Source organism: Scylla paramamosain, chromosome 29, assembly GCF_035594125.1.
Source record: "Scylla paramamosain isolate STU-SP2022 chromosome 29, ASM3559412v1, whole genome shotgun sequence".
In the NCBI taxonomy this organism is placed as follows: Eukaryota; Metazoa; Arthropoda; class Malacostraca; order Decapoda; family Portunidae; genus Scylla; species Scylla paramamosain.
The window spans coordinates 17325032-17344379 of record NC_087179.1 but is presented as its reverse complement, the minus strand read 5'-3'; the positions used below and the strand labels follow the sequence as shown (position 1 = coordinate 17344379).

The 19348-nt window shown below is 43.4% G+C and overlaps 3 protein-coding genes and 1 long non-coding RNA gene across 6 annotated transcripts in view; 2 read left to right on the top strand and 2 right to left on the bottom strand.

The window, feature by feature from the left end:
• The window catches only part of LOC135115468 (uncharacterized), a 1001-nt gene extending 990 nt beyond the window's left edge, over positions 1 to 11 (top strand). Inside the window, exon 2 of the mRNA XM_064032289.1 lies at positions 1 to 11. This exon is cut by the window's left edge and continues 685 nt beyond it. The gene's annotated coding sequence lies outside the window, so the exon portion shown is untranslated.
• Positions 12 to 1172: 1161 nt separating this feature from the next.
• On the bottom strand, positions 1173 to 9716 carry LOC135115467 (splicing factor 45-like). 3 transcript variants are annotated; one of them, XM_064032286.1, is made up of 11 exons: positions 9578 to 9716; positions 9050 to 9182; positions 8591 to 8710; positions 6833 to 6883; positions 5995 to 6118; positions 5568 to 5649; positions 5395 to 5474; positions 4810 to 4949; positions 4186 to 4416; positions 3226 to 3400; positions 1173 to 2649 (listed from the first exon to the last, which is right to left on the bottom strand). In XM_064032286.1, exons 2-11 carry the CDS (start codon positions 9161 to 9163, stop codon positions 2543 to 2545), a joined length of 1224 nt encoding a protein of 407 aa, XP_063888356.1. In that variant the 5' UTR covers positions 9164 to 9182; positions 9578 to 9716; the 3' UTR covers positions 1173 to 2542. The 3 variants fall into 3 exon arrangements, with proteins under 3 accessions (XP_063888356.1, XP_063888357.1, XP_063888358.1); XM_064032287.1 differs by having other exon boundaries at positions 9500 to 9632; XM_064032288.1 differs by lacking the exon at positions 6833 to 6883.
• Positions 9717 to 10485: 769 nt separating this feature from the next.
• LOC135115464 (transcription initiation factor TFIID subunit 8-like) lies at positions 10486 to 18679 on the top strand. The gene is made up of 7 exons (XM_064032285.1): positions 10486 to 10836; positions 14443 to 15243; positions 15763 to 15884; positions 16259 to 16413; positions 17236 to 17393; positions 17556 to 17689; positions 18175 to 18679. Exons 2-7 carry the CDS (start codon positions 15087 to 15089, stop codon positions 18268 to 18270), a joined length of 822 nt encoding a protein of 273 aa, XP_063888355.1. The 5' UTR covers positions 10486 to 10836; positions 14443 to 15086; the 3' UTR covers positions 18271 to 18679.
• Positions 12553 to 13697, bottom strand: LOC135115465 (uncharacterized). Its single transcript, XR_010275999.1, has 2 exons — positions 13638 to 13697; positions 12553 to 13443 (listed from the first exon to the last, which is right to left on the bottom strand). It is a non-coding gene; the product is annotated as an uncharacterized LOC135115465 (long non-coding RNA).
• Positions 18680 to 19348: the final 669 nt, after the last annotated feature.

Genomic DNA, 19348 nt, shown 5'->3' with positions numbered 1-19348 from the left:
TTAATACACAGTGTGGGAGTGTATGCATCCCTGCACCTCGCCTCTCCTCGCCTGAAGGGGGAGTAACTACTGACGCACCACGACAGAAGCAGCAGCGTCAGTGTGCCTCCCACTGCTGTGAGCCTGCGGCGAGTCCCAGACCTGTGCCACGCTCACAACACACCACACACACACTGCACGAGTTTACATCACCACTTACAACACAGATAATAAAAATAATTGCAATAACTAAATATCAAAGAGAGAGAGAGAGAGAGAGAGAGAGAGAGAGAGAGAGAGAGAGAGAGAGAGAGAGAGAGAATACTGTAATGGCGTACTCACGTGGCCTTGTTCCATTCCTTCCTCCGTGCTTGTTCGGGTCAAGACAAGCTTCCATGACTGCTTTGCCGAATCCAAACTTCTTCTATTCTATTCTTCTTCTTCTTTTGTTCTATCATTTCTGTTGTGACCTCTGAAAGTTATTATTCTCGTTTGAGCTCGAAGCGTTTCAAAAGTAGAGTTCGTCTTCGTTCCTGATTTATTTGTCCACCATGCACTTCACTTCACGCAGAAACGATAAATCAAAATAATAATAATAATAATAATAATAATAATAATAATAATAATAATAATAATAATAATAATAATAATAAGTAAATTATGTCTGTTCACACACGCACCGTACACAAACAGCTCACGGTACAGCCTTGAGGAACAAAGAGGAAGACTCAGAGTAAGGTGGAAAGACTGTACTGGAAGACCTTGGACCAAGGAAAGACTGCAGGGTAAAAAGAAGAGACAAAGAAATGAAGGAAGGAATGGCACAAGACAGAAAAACCGTCCCCCGAATGGAGATTTACAGGAAGACAGGCAGACACTCCCTCTCCATACAGGTTTCTACGTAAACACTGCGCGTTCATTGTTGAATTTCACAAACCACTAACCAATTTTTTTTTTTACTTCATATTACGTAATTACTATAGAACATGAACTATTTATTTATTAGAGTGATGGGTGTATTTTACGTTGTTATTTTGTGCATTATTTCAACATTCATCATTAGCAAATGCACGTACGATTGAAATTAAGTCAGTTTAAAATGAATAAATCTTGAGAACTTAATTTTACTCAATATTTTCTATTTACCCCTATCCCTTCACACTTATTTGTAAACAGGTGAATAATAAAAACACTAAACAAGTTGGCATACTGGTACCACATCATGTTTATTCTATTTTTTATTCATTTTACAGTATCTTATCAAAAGTAGTAATGAGGAGGTTAGTACAGACCTCCTCCTCTGTCTTGCCTCTGTTGTGCGCACTCCTCTCAAAACATCAACAAAGGCCACCTGTATGAAGCTTCACGTGTCACCCTCGGGAGACCAGATGTACACTTCCCAATATAAATGGATGTTATAATTCACCAATGACTTTTATCTCGCCCTAAACTATTCCAGGAATGCATAAAACGCACTCTTTCACTTTTTTTTTTTTTTTTCTTCTAACGCACTAATACTTTGAACCTCCTGTGTTGCGCTTCTTTCCCTCGTCACCATTACAAGGAACACCAGGTAACACCGCTGCATCTGCCTTTAACACGAAGAGGAAAGAAGAATCGAGTCTACTCCAAAAATAAGAGGAAAAAAAATATATGCTTCAGTTAGGAGACAGCAGAAACAACACTGGACTGAAAATAAATGAATAGATATTTTTTTCTTTTTTTTCACAGGTCCTATTTTCACATTACTAAAGACCTCAGTAACAAAGTAGTGGTGAAGATGACTGCCTCCTATAACTCCTCCAACAAAGACCTGTACTCTGAAACACTTTGCTCTCATTATGACAGTTTTCAAAGGCCACACAGATGATCAGCCACTTTCTCCTAATCTGCTACTAGAACAATAAAAAAAAAAAAAAAACTATTAAAAACCCACTTCACTTCAACTACAGCCTTTTGAAAGTAGTGGAGGTTCAGCACAGACACGTTTCAGAATATGATCAATAATAGGACAGACTGAAAGATGATGAACAATACTGCACATGAAGACTTGAGGTGACATGAACTTAGGCAAACTGGATGAGCCAAGAGAGCGAGAGAGAGAGGAGAGAAAAAAAAAATAATAATTGAGAACTGGACATAAAGCAGATGGCAAGAAACCAAGTAACACAAGATGGAGTAGGGAAAAAATTAAATAGAAGATAATTACTTGTGAGCAGATGGGTTTGTAAAAATATTAGGCAGTTTCAAAAGAGGCCTAGATCAACATATGGACAGAGACGAGAGGTGGATACAGATAGGAACGTTTTATACAGGGACTAACACCATTTGTAATCCTGAAGCCTTCCTGCAGCTTCCCTAATTAAGTTCTGTTCAAAGTGAAGGACAGGAAATCGCAGGGAAAGATCACAATTTGCTGGTAGTAAAGGCAACAGAAGGCAGCAGTGGTGGTGGTGGTGGTGGTGGTGGTGTGGTGATGAAAGCAACAGAAGCAAAGACAGAAGGCAGTGGTGGCAGTAGTGAGGGTAGTGACGAAGCAACAGCAGCAGCAACAGAGGATGGCCTAGTCACATCGTTCGTTCAGCCGATATGCCTTGAAGTTCTCATGGTCGTAAAACCCAGCCTTGACTTGCCGGCCTCCGAAGAAACGCCCGTTGAGGTCAATGATGGCTGCGGGGAGAAGGGTGGAGGGTGAGGTGGAGGGTGAGGTGGAGGGCAAGGCAGAGGGTAAGAAATGACAGACTTCCTTCCCCATCCTAGCATGCCTTTCAATTCACCTCCATCAACATGCACTGACACACACTGGTTGCAATTTATGACAGGTCAGGGATCATAATACTTTGTTGTTTAGTTGGGAGTTGATGATGTTGCATTTGCTAGACTAGAACACACAAGTTTAGAGACACAGCCTATCCAGAAGACATGAGTTTGAGGACACAGCCTATCCAGAAGACACAAGTTTGAGAACACATACCTATCTTGGAAAATTAGACAGGGCACAGTTTGTTTGGCAACCCCTGTGCTAGTCTGACATATTTTCAGATTTACAAAGACTTGAATTGCAAGGTCAGTTAAAATTCTGAGTTAAACAGTCTTCTTCATCTTGATTTATAAATACAGAATTGACAGTTACAAGTGCAATGAACCTACACAAAAAATCTAAAAAAAATAACTCCTCCCTCCCCCCGACACTAGGTAACCCCAGTACCACTAACCCCCACAGCCACAAGTAACCCCAGTGCTCACCCTTGATGGCTGACTCGACCCGCTGAAACTCGACGAAGATCCGCACGGCTTCCTCGGGCACAGCCTTGGGGATCTCGAAGATGACCACCTGCACCACCGCCCCATACTTGCCGTTGCACTCCTCCCGCACCTCCGGCTCCAGCTCGTCATCCACCTCGCCTGGCCCCACCATATTCTGCAAGAGTATTTGGTTCAGTTTTCTTTGCACGAACATGTATATTAACCCTTTCACTGCACCAGAACCAATGCGTGAAGTTTTTATGAGCATCTACAAGAAAGTTAGCAATGAAAAAGGGTACGTTTTACAGTTTCTTCCCAGTTCAAAGATTGGAAGTGGCTGGAGGATGAGTGAAGACGTCTCAGAGTGATTGGCGAGTAAGGAAAGGTGTACCAAGTGGAAGTCTAAGGGTTAAAAGTCACATTAAAGGCTGGTAGTGTTCTGGATCCATGATGTTCTGTGATGTGGGAGTGCTTGTTGAGTTTAATGTTCTTTGTGTAAAAAATGTACTATACAAGTCACATTAAGACTGGTAAGGATAAAAAGAAAACAATAATGCTAATGAAACTAAAATAAAAGTCGCATTAAAACTGATGAGGTTAAGAAAAAAAATAATGAAACTGATAAAAATATATAGAAGTGTCATGTTTAGATAGCTAATGTACTGACTGTGACACCAAACAAGGGACTGGAATTTGTCTTTTTTGGTCACCTGCCACACACACACACAAAAAGACAATTCGAAACCCCCATTTTGTATCAACCAATAAATCACTAACCGAAAATACCATATTTCCTTAACAAGTACCCCACACCTTCCCACTACCCACACACACACACACACACACACACCAGTCCCTTAACCTACACCACAACCAACGCACCACGTCTAAAAACACCCACAACCGATGACCACCCACTGCCAACACAACACCACCACCAACACCACCACGATGACCTACCCTGAGCAGAGCAACCTTGGAGGGGTTACGCAGAATGTGAGCCATTTTCGCCTCTGGTTTCTCGGACTGTGGGGCGGGGCGGGGGGGTGGCGCGATGGGGGGTGGCATCATTGGGGCGGGAGGTGGTGGCTCGTCGGACTCGTGCACAATTCTGCCTCCCCTTTTGCTGGTTTTCTCCACCTCTAAGGCTCTCACAATGCCCTGCTCACTCTTCCCCAGACCCTGGCCCTCCTGTGTGGCAGAGGAGGCTGTGGTGAGTGCGGGAAGGAGACAGAAGAGGGCAGATGGGGGCAGAAGAGGTGATAGAAGTACTCATAAGAAGGGGAATGATGCAGAGATAGTGAAAAGTTATGAAGCTTAATTTAATGGATAGTTCAGGAGTTTGCTTGATCAGAAGGTGTGGGAAGGAGACGCAAGATTAAAGAAGTGACAAGTAATGCTGAACAGGAACGCTGCAAAGGGAGAAGAAAGGAAGGAAAGGAAGGAAGATCCGATTCAGTGCATGCTTCCGTTTGTGGAAGAGGTGGAAGGTGAACAGAAGAGATAAAAATGACAAAGGGAACAGTGCAAAAGGAAAGGAAACTCAGAACAACAACACACACACACACACACACACGTACGTACCTTAAACCCATACTTTGCCATAATCTTGGCGGCCACGGTGCTGCCCCCCATGCCACTAAAGTTCGCCCCCTTGGCCCCCCCTGGCACTGCCCCCTCCTCCGCCCCCAGGGAAGGCGGGGGGGCGATGGCTGCTCCGGCCCCTAAAGAGAAGAAATGTGTGTTAAGTGATGCAAGATCTTCCTCACTCTTGCTTGAATTTTTGCCTTATTTTCCTCCTCCTCCTCTTCCTCCTCCTCCTTTCCCTCCTTTCTACTTGTCATCCTCCTTTTCCTCTTCCTTATTTGTTCTTATTTGTCCTCATCTTCCTCCTTTCTCTCCTCTCTACTTGTCATCCTCTTTTTTCTTCCTCCTTATTTGTTCTTCTCCTTTTTCCTCCTCCTTATTTGTCCTCTTCTTCCTCCTTTGTCTCCTCTCCATTTATCATCCTCCTTTTCTTCCTCCTTCCTTGCCCTCTTCCTACTTTCTCTCCTCTTTTTCTTCTCCTCCCAACTTGTCCTCCTCCTCCTCCTCCTCCTCCTCCCTTGCCCTCTTCCTAGTTTCTCTCCTCTTTTTTTCCTCCTTCCAACTTGTCCTCCTCCTCCTTACCTCTCCTTGGCCGTTCCTCCTCCTCTTCCTCCTCCTCTGGTTCTCTCAGTCGGGCAAATCCAGAAGACTCCTCCACATTCCTGCAAAATCAAGACACCACATTAGGTTAGGTTTAAAAAGAAGAAGTTTGTATACACACACACACACACACACACACACACACACACACTCACCTGTCTCTTCTCTTCTTATCCCTCTCTTCTCTCTCCTTCAGTCTCGTCTCCTCCTCCTCTCTGTCTCTCCTCTCCCTCATGTCTGTGGGGGAGTATTGCTTTAGTAGCAGTCCTTCACCCAGCATTCTCAAAGTGACACCCAAGCAAAGCCGTGGTTTTCAAATCGTCCCCTGAGACTTTGGTGATTCTGGTGCTTAAGCCTCTCAAATTTACTATGTTAGATAAAAAAGACTCGCATTTATTTCATATGATAAAAGGGTCTCAGATTTACAAGAGAGAAAGAGAGGGAGAGTGAAAGAGAGAAGAGGTTAGGTAAGGATTAAAGAATAAGATAAAGGAATAGGAAAAAGAAAGAGAATTACTGAAAGAAGAACGAAAGCAAGGATCAGAATAAGAGAGAAAGAGAGAGAAAGAGAGAGAGACCCACCTTTGACCACCTTCTCATAGTCATTGGGCCACAGCGGGTCATACTCATTGATGAACCTCCACTCTGGGTCACTGGAGGCCACGTAGGGCGACCCACCTCCCCCGCTGCTGCTGCGTGCAAATTCCTGCATTCAAAGTGAAAATTAGGTGCTGTGGCTGAGTAAACCTGTGTGTGTGTATGTATGTGTGTGTGCCTCTTCTCTAAGGGAGTTTGCAGGGACGGGCCTCAGCGTGAATATACTACAACACACTGGGATGACTTTCTCACTACCAGACACAGCACCAGTTTCCTAATCTCTGCTTTTCCCCACTTGCTTCACATACATCTCTACACTAAGACCTCTCAACACACTGCATCAACTCCATTCCAATGCCAATGTTCTCCACTCATAAATCTGTTTCCTCCTTACTTTCCCTCCTCCTCTTCATTCCAGCAGTACCTGTCAGGCACGTCCACACCACTTTGGGGAGACTAAACTAAATTACATACTGAGGTTTAATTCATATATGCTAATCTGCAGCAACCAAACTCTCCGGTGAGCCCTGCCTGGACACTGGTGCTTGGCCGACACACGAGGGAAGATCACAGGAGTGGCAAGATTAGGAGCTAAAGTGTCTAAGACAAGCTCGTAGCAACACAAGAGGGCCCATCACTATCTCCTGGCGGGGATTTGGTGAGCGTAACGCAGTGTGAGGTGCAAGAGAGAGACACTCCGGCAGGAAGCCAATCCCAGGACGTGTGTGTGCATGTTTCTCAGTCAACACAACACAAGTCAGTAATACGCACACATGTATCACAGGAATTACAAGTAAGAAAAGAACGGTTCACTGTTACTCACCAAGTCTGACTGCGTCCCGTCAAAGTCGTCATGGTGAGTCCACCCCCGGGGCTGGGGGACGGCAGGTGGTATTATTACAGGTGCCACAGGGCGGTTACGGCAGATTTGGGGCTCTACAGACACACCATTACTGCCACACATTTATGATAGGTACATTCAGCCACACGTCAACACACAGGTGTGGACGCTGCATCTGTGCTCCTCGGGACAGACAGTCGGCAACGCTCTGCTTGGTGCAACTTGGCTGTTTTGTGAGCAGCCAGGGCTCAAGTGATGCACAGGGGTTTGTATCTCAGACTTTCTCATGATCTTTTCTGGCAATACTCTGCCACAAAGTAATAACAAACAACATGTACTCAGCAGCACAATGCTAGTCCTGTGTCAGCACTCCGCTGCACGTCTGCTGTGTCCCCTCTGGTGGTGGTGCAGGGTGCTTGCAGCGACAGTCTCAGTCATTCAGTGAGGGCAGTGGACATGGGGGTGAGCAGTGCAAAGCTCAAGGGAGACACACAAAATGGACTCGCATACAGCCACGCACAAAGTACAGATGATCAAGAAATTGTTAAAAATAAATAAACAAATAAATAATATCTCTGGAAAAATGTGTACAAAAATTAAACATTAATTGACAAGCAACCAGCAAGAGAAGGTCTGTCATGACAACAGCAACATGCAGCAGGGAGGGTCAGGACACACCACAGGAAGGCCTCTCAGGACATTCACCATGCAGGGAAATCAAAATCTAAAAATATGAGCAATGCATGGGAAAAAAATATGCTTGCACTCCCCACCATGTTGTTTTGGGAAGCACTCCTGGTGTGGCTGGCAGACTGCTCTGTTCTGACGGCAGCTTCACGGCAAGGCATGCACGCACGGTGGCGTCAAGAGTTACCCCGAACACAGAGTCCACTGACGTTACGATTTTGTGATGGTTTGGAATGGCGCACAACACCACACGCATCGACATACAAGTCTTTCTTTTCCAGCCCTGTTATCTTCCATCACCTCCCTCCCCTGCACACCCACTGCCACACTGCAGCCCTCCACACACATGCACAGACCTGGCATGAGACTGCTAGTGCTTATCTTATCAACTAATCTTGCAGCTTCTGTTAATCTTATTTCTTGGAGTTTCTTTGAATGGAACTTCTCTATCAGTATAATTGCCATTCTTACACAACCTCTTTTCAATTAGGATAACTTTCAGAATATTAAAAAGATTTGTGCCATTTCAGATAGTTTAGATAACGCTGCTTTTAGATCCTTTCACGGAGGTTTTCCTGAACCCCCACAAAGCGTCACAAACCAGCATGATCTGAACTATCTCACAAGTCCGAGTGATGCTATACTGAGCTTGCTATACTGAGACATAAGTTTGGTCTCTTCCTACTTTCTCCCACCTCTATTCTGTCCACCTCTCTCTAATGCAAGAGTCAACCAGTAGTCTCAACCTTTCATCCCTTTCTGAGATAAACTCTGGCACTCCCCGCCTGCTTCTGTATTTCAAGAGGGAAGTTTCAAGACACTTATCCTTCAATTCTGAATTATCTTTTTGATCTTCGTTGAGGGATTGGCAGTTTGGTGGTCAGTTTTTTCAATCTTTTCACTCTTCTGTTGCCCCTGACCAGTGCCTTACATAAGAAGTAAATAAATAAAACATATATTAGCAGCAGGAGCGTCTTGCCATCAGGTCCTCTCTGTCAGGGTAATGCCAGCCAGGGACATTATAATTTTAAGAAGTCAGACACTAAGCCTCACCTTCTGGCCCTGGAAGAAGAGGGACTGGGAGGCTGCGTCTTCCTCCTCTCTGCGGGACTTGAGGTCAATCACTGGGGGCAACTTGGCCGTGGACACTCTCCTTGTTTGGTCTCTCTTGGGCTGCAGTGCAAAACACCACGGGTAATGGCAAGCAAAGAAATGCATAGTAGTAGTAGTAGTAGTAGTAGTAGTATTTTAGATGCATAACTAAGTCCTTTCTTCTGTCAAAGCCTTAACCGTAAGTATTTTCAATGAACTAATGAACTTACAATCTTCATCTATTCCAGTATTTCACTTTTAATTTCCTCTATTTTAGCTTGGAGAAAAAGAAAAAATCACAGTATATATATATTAGAGAGAGAGAGAGAGAGAGAGAGAGAGAGAGAGAGAGAGAGAGAGAGAGAGAGAGAGAGAGAGAGAGAGAGAGAGAGGATACAGCAGTAGGAAGCAAAGACTCACAGCTGTAATGGTGGCCTTCTTGAACGCCAGCTGGTTGTGCATAAGCTTGATGCCTGACGCCCACCCTGAGGCCCCTGATGCCTTGTCTGTGTCTATGTCATCGTACAACGACATGGCGGCACCCTCACACACCCTGGGGGAAAACAATACCATGTTAAAATTAATACTGGAACTCTGAGCCATTACCTTGACCACTAAGACCATTACAGAAGAAGGGGAGCCATAAGAAGCAGTCAGGCCTACACATGGCAGTCCCTGTATAAAATTTAGGTTTGGATTCATTCAATTCATTAATTTCACTGCTGGTCCCTTCACTGTGTAAAGCACGACTTGAAAAAAAGCGTCAAGTTATGCTCAGAAATATGCATCAGTAGTGGCGGTTCGGTCTGAGTTAAGAGGAACACCCTCTCAAGTCTACCAAGAAAGTAAATAAACACAGGAGCATCTCACACTATCTTGGTGCAGCATACCCCCAGCCTAGAACACCCCCTTTGGCTCCACCCCAGGACACCAGCACTGGACACCTGCCTCCTAGAGTCTCCTAGTTCTTCCACATGCAGGGAGTGGTGTCTGGGACTTGGCTGTAATAATAACCAACAAGGAGAAGATACGGAACCACGGGAATTTTCTCGTTACAACTGATACACCGTGTTGACGTGAGTGGTCTGATGTGTAAAACTCTTTACAACACTTTTTTTTTTATGTAAGGATAATTCATGTCAAGGGATAAAAAAAAAAACATAGAAAAAGTCTATTAAAAGTCCTTATCCTTAAAGAGTAAAGAGTATAGTCAGAAAAGAGTAAAGAGTATAGTCAGAGAAAAGAGTCCAAATTTGATTATTTATTTATTTATTTTATCTGATATATTTAAAGAGGGGTTTAGACCGAGATTAAGAGGAATGAAAGACTGGGAATACTGATTAATGCACACAAGTGTGTTAGTGCTGTCCGGTGCTCTTTCAAGACAGTCATGACCTTTTATCCTTTGTATAGTGTAATTAATCCCTTAACTCTTGCATTAGGGAGGATATAATAAATAACTGAAATCACCCCCAAAATACAATATAAAACGTTTCCTGCACAAGGAAGTGATAATAAAGGAAGAGATTTAATTTCGGAGATGAAGTCCTTTCAAGAATGCATTATGCTGGAGCCAACCAGTCGCACGTCGTCAGCAGCCCGGCACTCTCTCTCTCTCTCTCTCTCTCTCTCTCTCTCTCTCTCTCTCTCTCTCTCTCTCTCTCTCTCTCTCTCTCTCTCTCTCTCTCTCTATATATATATATATATATATATATATATATATATATATATATATATATATATATATATATAACCTAAATTTTGCTGTATTTGGAAAGTGGCAGTTTTGCATAATATTTGGAATAATTACATATGTAGGATAATTTTACCAGGAGTACAATAATTTCAACCTGTGTAGTACGAAAATATGGGCAAAACAATCTGGCAACTCTGACTGCTGCTGCCCGTCAGTGTGTCGCGTCTAGGAGTGGTGTTGGTACCCGTCTGTTTCAACTCCCAGCCTGACAGAATTTGTGTTTTTTTTGTGTGTGTGTGTAACCACGCCTACACAGTGGCTGCCAAGGCTTACCCATGAGTTAAACCTTCTTTAGTTGGTAATGAGGAAGGCGTGGGCTGTAGCAGTGGACACCCGAAGGCAGCAGTGGGTGAAAACAAGCAAAATAAAGAAAAGTTTGGCTGTGAGAAGGTGCTAGACAGCCACCCATAGTGACGAGGAGGCAGGAGGCACCACCACCACCACAGGGAAGGTAAGGTCAGGAAGTGTTAGAATAAATTTAGGTAACTTAACGTAACTTTTTAATGAATAACTGAACAATCCACGGTTTTAACTCATTTTAACGCATCTCACCTAACCCCCAGCACAATATATCCCTGTGTCAGCCTCATCTTGTTGCTAAAAACCGTAAAATTTAACTTAATGGAAATGTAAACAATCTGGGTCGTCTCTATTTATCAGCCATTATCTCTCTTATCTGTGAGTGTTTTAAACCAATACTGTCGCAAAGCGGAGCCACATGACCAAGTTTTAATATCCGCTCGTTAGATATACCTGCCATTACTTAGTTTAAGTTTGGCGAGGGTTTAAATGAGTGAGAAGGGTTGATCGTCCCCTCCACTGGCCCCTCCCGCCGCCATCTTGGATAAGGCTCCCCAGCCCCCTCCGGTTCCAATATTATTTTCATTTATTTCCTAAGTATTTTATTTCGGCTTGTAGCTAAGATTTTATGGTTTGTAAAAATATTTCGTTGTTTTTTAAGTTATTTGAGCGCGTGTGTTGCGTGAAAAGTGGTGATTTTGGCGTTGTTTTTGTGTAAATAAGAGGGCCGTTTTCGGCGTATTTTTTTACGGTCCCAAAACTAATTTTTTATTTCAGCCTGTACTAGGTTCTTATTGGTTTTAAAAAATAGTTGATGTTTTTTTAAATGTGTTGCCGTCCCGCTCAGTGAAATGCGTGCACCGTACACTTGTTTTTATTCGTGTTCAACTTCCAATAATATTGAATTTTTTTTCGGTAGATTTTTTATTTGTGCTTGTAGCTCACTTTAAATGCTTTTAGAAAATAGTTCAGATTTTTTAAAGTGTTTTCCGTAATGTTTAAGCCAGAATGGGTGGACATTTGAACGATTTTAAATGGGGTGAATGTTCTAACAGTTTCCAGATACTTCTTTTTAAATATCTTTAATACTACTGCGTTTTGAAATGTGTTGTTATTTGTGGCCTTTTTTAAAATGTGTGGCAAGTCTGAATTTATAAAGCATTCCTGTCTAGCTGCGTTTTTTAGAGGGGTCATTTTCAAAATGAAATACGTACGTACGTAAATAACAGTCGCTGTGACGTCATCAACCCCCAGCCGTGACGTCACAAGCCCCCCCAAGCCGTGACGCTATCAGAGTGGTACCTTCCCTAACTCCCTTCCAGTCCCTCTCAGTAAATATTCAGTGTTTTTTTTTTTTTTTTCAAGGTATTTCAAGGTGTGTGTGTGTGTGTGTGTGTGTGTGTGTGTGTCTGTGTGTGTGTGTTGCCTTATTTTTCGTTGTACAGATGGTGATGCAGTGTGTGTTGCTTTGTCTTTCGTTGTACAGATTGTTATGCAGTGTGTGTGTGTGTGTGTTGCCTTGTCTTTCGTTGTACAGATGCTTATGCAGTGTGTATGTGTGTGTGTGTGTGTGTGTGTGTGTGTGTGTGTGTGTGTGTGTGTGTGTGTGTGTGTGTGTTGCCTTGTCTTTCGTTGTACAGATGCTTCTGCAGTGTGTGTGTGTGTGTGTGTGTGTGTGTGTTGCCTTGTCTTTCGTTGTACATATGCTTATGCAGTGTGTGTGTGTGTGTGTGTGTGTGTGTGTGTGTGTGTGTGTTGCCTTGTCTTTCGTTGTACATATGCTTATGCAGTGTGTGTGTGTGTGTGTGTGTGTGTGTGTGTGTTGCCTTGTCTTTCGTTGTACATATGCTTATGCAGTGTGTGTGTGTGTGTGTGTGTGTGTGTGTGTGTGTGTGTGTGTGTGTGTGTGTGTGTGTGTGTGTTGCCTTGTCTTTCGTTGTACATATGCTTATGCAGTGTGTGTGTGTGTGTGTGTGTGTGTGTGTGTGTGTGTGTGTGTGTGTGTGTGTGTTGCCTTGTCTTTCGTTGTACATATGCTTATGCAGTGTGTGTGTGTGTGTGTGTGTGTGTGTGTGTGTGTGTGTGTGTGTGTGTGTGTGTGTTGCCTTGTCTTTCGTTGTACATATGCTTATGCAGTGTGTGTGTGTGTGTGTCTGTGTGTTGCCTTGTCTTTCGTTGTACATATGCTTATGCAGTGTGTGTGTGTGTGTGTGTGTGTGTGTGTGTGTGTGTGTGTGTGTGTGTGTGTGTGTGTGTGTTGCCTTGTCTTTCGTTGTACAGATGCTTATGCAGTGTGTGTGTGTGTGTGTGTGTGTGTGTGTGTGTTGCCTTGTCTTTCGTTGTACAGATGCTTATGCAGTGTGTGTGTGTGTGTGTGTGTGTGTGTGTGTGTGTGTGTGTGTGTGTGTGTGTGTGTGTGTGTGTGTGTGTGTCTTGCCTCGTCTTTCGTTGTACAGATGCTTATGCAGTGTGTGTGTGTGTGTGTGTGTGTTGCCTTGTCTTTCGTTGTACATATGCTTATGCAGTGTGAGTGTGTGTGTGTGTGTGTGTGTGTTGCCTTGTCTTTCGTTGTACATATGCTTATGCAGTGTAATCCTGTAATCACCTGTAATCAAAGAGGGTACCACGGGGCTTCTTGTTCTTCCTCGCCAGCATTGGGTTGACCTTCCCAGTCCGAAAATCGAAGGAGGAAAGGTCAACAGTGTCACCGAGGTAGCGGGTCAACTGGGGCTTGCTTCGGAACTTCTTGCCATTGGGGCTGAGAGAGAGAGAGAGAGAGAGAGAGAGAGAGAGAGAGAGAGAGAGAGAGAGAGAGAGAGAGAGAGAGAGAGAGAGAGTTTTGTCATTTTATTAATAATTTCGTAGATTTTTGCTGTTTTGGTTTTATTTGTCAGAGAGAGAGAGAGAGAGAGAGAGAGAGGGAGGGAAACATAAACACAAACACACACTTACCTGTAATAATACACATCTACTTTACCGCAAGTCAGCCCAGTTTTCCTCAGCACTTCCTGTCTTTTCCAGCCGCGCGGGGGGGGGGGGGGGGCAGAACACTCATAGCGCCCTTTTTTTCTATCTGCACCGACATCTCGTGAGGGAGAGGGAGAGGGAGTCACAGAACTTGCCGTCTGTGAACGAGTAACAATGAAGAAATTACTGGCGAGTCTCTCTCTCTCTCTCTCTCTCTCTCTCTCTCTCTCTCTCTCTCTCTCTCTCTCTCTCTCTCTCTCTCTCTCTCTATATATATATATATATATATATATATATATATATATATATATATATATATATATATATATATATATATATATATATATATATATATATATATATATATAAAACCTAAATTCTGCTGTATTTGGAAAGTGGCAGTTTTGCATAATTAATGTCAAAGGATAAAAAAAAAAAACAGAAAAAGTCTATTAAAAGTCCTTATCCTTAAAGAGTAAAGAGTATAGCCAGAAAAGAGTTATCCAAATTTGATTATTTATTTATTTATTTTATCTGATATATTTAAAGAGGGGTTTAGACCGAGATTAAAAGGAATGAATGACTGGGAATACTGATTAATGCACACAAGTGTGTTAGTGCTGTCCGGCGCTCTCTCAAGACAGTCATGACCTTTTATCCTTTGTATAGTGTAATTAATCCCTTAACTCTTGCATTAGGGAGGATATAATAAATAACTGAAATCACCCCCAAAATACAATATAAAACGTTTCCTGCACAAGGAAGTGATAATAAACATTTATACTTCAAGTCCCTCAGAGAGAAAGAGAGAGAGAGAGAGAGCTGTGGCATCATACCCTTGACGTCCCCCACAAATCTTCAACAAGAACAAGACACGCACACTGCCACGGTGTTGTCTGGAGACCATATAACACTTCCTGCTGCAGTGCCCAAGCCTCCACTCCCACGGGATCACACTCCGATCATAACTGCAGGCCCTGAGCGTCACCACCTCCGACTCTGACATCCTACAGGACTACTGCCTCTGCTGTGACTCCCCCATAGTTCTCCGCCGCGGCTCATCCACATATTATTACAACCCTTACAACAAAAAGACCAAGCCATTAATATTACTGACACGAGTAGCCACACATGTACTGAGAGGCAGGAGGACGAAGAAAACACCCCATACATTGCTGGATTGGAAAAGGGAAGTCCTCTCAGAAGTGCATCTCAAGACTTTTCATTGGCGCCCTTCATCCAGCCCTCCACGGCCCTGCAGAAGCACCAGCAGGTTAAGCAGAGTAGGAAAAGCCCCTGCTGTACTGAGGGGTGGGAGGAAGGAAGCGTCTCCTGCGCTACTGGGGTGGACAGGGGGAGTATTTTTTCAGACGTGTCCATCAAGTCTTTTCGCTGGCGGCCTTCATCCAACCCCCCTCCGGTGCCTCCGTCAGCATGGCCGCCGCGCCTCCTGCTCCGGGGGAAACGCAGGGCACCCTGGACCCCCGCAGGAAGACCCTGGCGGCAGCCGTGGCGGGCATCCTGCAGGAGGTGGGGTTCCTGGCATTTGAGAAGGCGGCCCTGGGCACCCTGACGGAGATGCTGCAGAGCTGTAAGTGTTGCTCAGCTCTGATTCACTGTTATTTCTGTTGTAGTGTTGCCATGCTGGACAAGTGAGGCACTGCCAGGCTGGGCATAACAGGCTACCAGCTAGTGCAGACATACACACCTTTTATTTTCATCTGTTTATTTACTTAGTGAATTAATTTATTACATTACTATTACATTATTATTATTATTATTATTTTTTATTATTATTATTATTATTATTATTATTACATAATTTTTATCATTATTGTTATATAGGGGTATTACTTATTAATCTTGCAATAATTTCTTTCCCTCACCACATCATCTCACTCACTATATTCATCCCTTCATGTTTCACCACACCATCTCATTCACTGCATTCATCCCATCATCCCTCACCACATCATTCATTATGGCTGTCCTTTCACCACATCATTTTACTCACTATTCCCATCCTTTCACATCACATCACTCATTCTCATCCTCTCATCACACATTGCGCTAATTAATTTTACTCTCGCTCACCCCGTCACCCCCACAGTGCTGCATGAGATAGGCCGCAGCACTCGGGCATATTCGGAGCTGGCATATCGCACGGAGCCAGTGGGTGCTGATGTGGTGATGGCGCTGGTGGACATGGGCATCACCCTGGAGGGCCTGCAGGTGTGTTTGTGTGTCTGTGTGTGTGTTAGATAAATACAAATATGATGATGCCAGTAACTGTTCAGAATAATACTTGTAAAGTTCGTAAACCATAAGAAGATAGTGACACGCAGACATGGAGAGAGGATGGTAATGTGCATCTCCTTGAATAAGACAGAAAGGAATAGATGTAAGAAAATAAGGGAAGCTGCAAGAAGCCATCAGGCCTACACATGGCAAGCCCTGTATGAAAATGACTTATCTACTTCCATCTATTATCACCATGCACAAATTTACCTAATCCCTTTTTTTTCAAGCTCCCTGATAACTCATATACACACATTATAGGGTATGGTTAGAATAAATGATGAAACGCGTGCATTTCTACCACACAGGCTTTCCGTTCGCGGCCCAACAGAGTGGTGATCACAGCGCCCTCACAGCAGGTGGATCTGAAGCAACACAACGTACTGCAAGTCGGAGATAAGAAGTCACACCCGGCACACATCCCTGACCACCTGCCGCCCTTTCCCGATACCCACACCTACTGGTACGTTCCCTTCGTGTGGTGGTGTGTCTCTCCCATGTCACAGCTGATTAATCGACAGGTAGATCAATGTTTACCATGTTTACTCAGCAGTTATTTGGCAGCTGTGAAAGAATCTTAGAGGAAGAATTTGATCTGGAAATATAATCAAAAGTTAACTTAGGATAAAGGAATATGTAACAGGTACAGGAAGCCCACACTGGTGAAGTATTAAAGCTCGAACAAGGATAGAGAGAGAGAGAGAGAGAGAGAGAGATCCATGTAAATTTCTTCCATGTGAAATTTTCTTTAAGTAGTTCCACCCATAATGAACATTCCTAACTTATCACACCAGAAGAATTTACAGGAAATCTCATGGATGAAATGTCGATGATGAAAATTTTATCTGAGAAAGCTTACAGTTACGAAATAGATACAGAAATTAGTCATCAACAAGGATACATTACTGCAGTGTACATAAGGAATGTAGCCGCACTGACAGGTCGCCTCCAGCCATGGATGACCTCGTGTACCCTCATCGTAGACTTGAGGAAAGACAATCTCTCTCCAACTTTTATTCATGAAACAGGACATCAGGAAGCAGGACTACAAACCTAAACACACCCTCCCAACAGATGACCATCGACTCGGAGCTTTACTTAAAATGTAACACTAATATGTCTGTACATCACATCACATACATAAGTTTCCATGCAGATAATAAATCACTGACCATTTCTCTGCTGACTGTAAAGGAATAATGATACGAGACACATGCACAGTAACAAGAACGGACAGATGTACTTACTTGCCGTGAAGTTAATGATGGTGCTTGTGTCGTTGCAGCTTCTCCCACACGTACAAGCAGCCGGTGACGGAGTACGAGGCGATACGGGAGAAGGCCGCAGCACAGAAGAGAGATATAGAGAGAGCGCTTACCAAGTTTGCCACCAAGACCAGAGACACACAGAATCTTTTCCTGACCGATGACAAGGAGTATTTGTGTAAGTCGTTCGTCTTCTTCACCAGCCTCCTCTCCCTTGACAGTGTATCAGTAGAAGCAAACCCAAGTGAATATCTGGACCCCATCATTCACCTCACCAATACCTCTGTCAACACCACCCCATTCTTTTATCCTCCTTCACCAGCCTTCTCTCCCCTCACAGTGGTATCAGTAGAGCCGAACCCCAAGGCATATTTGGACGCCCTCATGCCACGGGACCAGGTGTTTGAGGAGGAGGAGGAGCACCACACCAAGAAGAAGAGAAGAATAGCCACGGAGGAGGGTGACCCAGGACAGGTGAGGCAGAGGGCAAAGTTGAGAAGTTGTTGTGAATGCAAAATGATGACCTCCACTGAAATTAAAGAACTGCTTGCATGTGTGACGGGAAAAGAGGATTGGAGTGTGAAAGGAGAAAATGCAAAGGCTGGAATAGTGGGGAGCTCTCAGGAACAGACATCAGACTTGGATAGCTAGAAGTGATAACATCTTGACAGCATCCCCTCATTCACAGGAGAAAGATCAAATAAGTGCAAAGTGCAAAAAAACAGGAATATTGGGAAACTCTTGCATCAAATATGGATAGGCAGAAGTAACAGCAGTAGTAGTTGTTATTGTTGTAGCAGCACCACCCTGACAGCATCCCCTCATCCACAGGAGAAAGATAAGGAGAGAGAATGCAAAGACAGGAATAACAGGGAATTTTATTAAGTCATACAAGTGATAGCAGTAGTAGTAGTAGATATTGTAGCAGCAACATCCTGATAATTTCCCTTCATTCACAGGAGAAAGATAAGATGAATGAGTCACAAGAAGGGGAGCTGGACAACCCTTACCTGCGTCCTGTCAAGATGCCACGGAAGGGCAAGGCCAAGAAGTGAGGGGTTGGGGGGTGAGGGTGACTGGTGAGAGGCTCCCAAGGCACAGCCAACATAAGCCTGCCAAGATCAAACACCAGCTCTCTTCCTGTCACTCAAGAAGAATTGGTGAGGCAAGAGGCATTTCAAGGAATATGAAGAGCAGAATCATTTCAGCATTAAAATACCAACAGAAGAGGAAGCTTGGGACTCAACAAATATGAAAGAATGGAGATGGCAAGCAAAGAATGGCATCCTTTCATAGTACAAATAAAGGAGAAACAAACGTAGACATGCCAAGATACTGAAGGTGACAATTAAACATACAAAATGAAAGTAGCGTAGTGAGGGGTGGGCATCTGGGGGGGTGGGCTGCAGCCAAGAATGATTTATACAAAAAAATAATAATAATAATAATAAAATATGGTACCAGTTATATTTTTGTGTCATTCCAATAATGCACTAAAGCTTACTGAATATGATCTAGCTGTATATGCAAGGCCAGACAAAGCAACACACACACACACCACACACACACACACACACACACGATCATTCATACTCTTATCTCTTATCTCTTAATCCTGTCACTTCTCAGTATAATACAGCTGGCCACACCTCAACAGCAAGCCATAAGAACATACACTGGTAAATTGATAAAACAAAAAATAAATGTAAATGTAAATATATGAAAATTGCGGATTATTTGGTGTTAGTATTTAGATTTAAGCCTCATAGAACACAAAATAATTGGAGTGACATATTTAGTGATGCGGTTCAGCTGAGTGGAGTCTGACATTGTGTGTGTGTGTGTGTGTGTGTGTGCGCGTTGTGGGGGGATTGGGGGTATGGGACAGCTGGTCGCACCAATGTTACACACTTGGTACTTATCATCTTCCTCTTCTTTTTCTTTTTTAATCGTTGTTTTTTTTTTATCTTTTTCCTTCTATATTCTTCTTTTCTTCTTTTGTATCCTTTTCTTCTTTGTTATTATTATTATTGTTATTATTATTATTATTATTATTATTATTATTATTATTATTATTATTATCATTTTCTTATACATTCTTCTGCTTTACTTCTTCATCATCACCAGCATCTT

Coding starts and splice junctions, on each gene's coding strand:
- LOC135115464 (XM_064032285.1), top strand. CDS start 15,087: ATGGCCGCCGCGCCTCCTGCTCCGGGGGAAACGCAGGGCACCCTGGAC. Junction 15,885..16,258: donor TCACCCTGGAGGGCCTGCAG/GTGTGTTTGTGT, acceptor TCTACCACACAG/GCTTTCCGTTCGCGGCCCAA. Junction 17,690..18,174: donor AGGAGGGTGACCCAGGACAG/GTGAGGCAGAGG, acceptor CTTCATTCACAG/GAGAAAGATAAGATGAATGA.
- LOC135115467 (XM_064032286.1), bottom strand. CDS start 9,163: ATGTCGTTGTACGATGACATAGACACAGACAAGGCATCAGGGGCCTCA. Junction 6,119..6,832: donor ACGGGACGCAGTCAGACTTG/GTGAGTAACAGT, acceptor CTTTGAATGCAG/GAATTTGCACGCAGCAGCAG. Junction 5,475..5,567: donor GATAAGAAGAGAAGAGACAG/GTGAGTGTGTGT, acceptor TTGATTTTGCAG/GAATGTGGAGGAGTCTTCTG.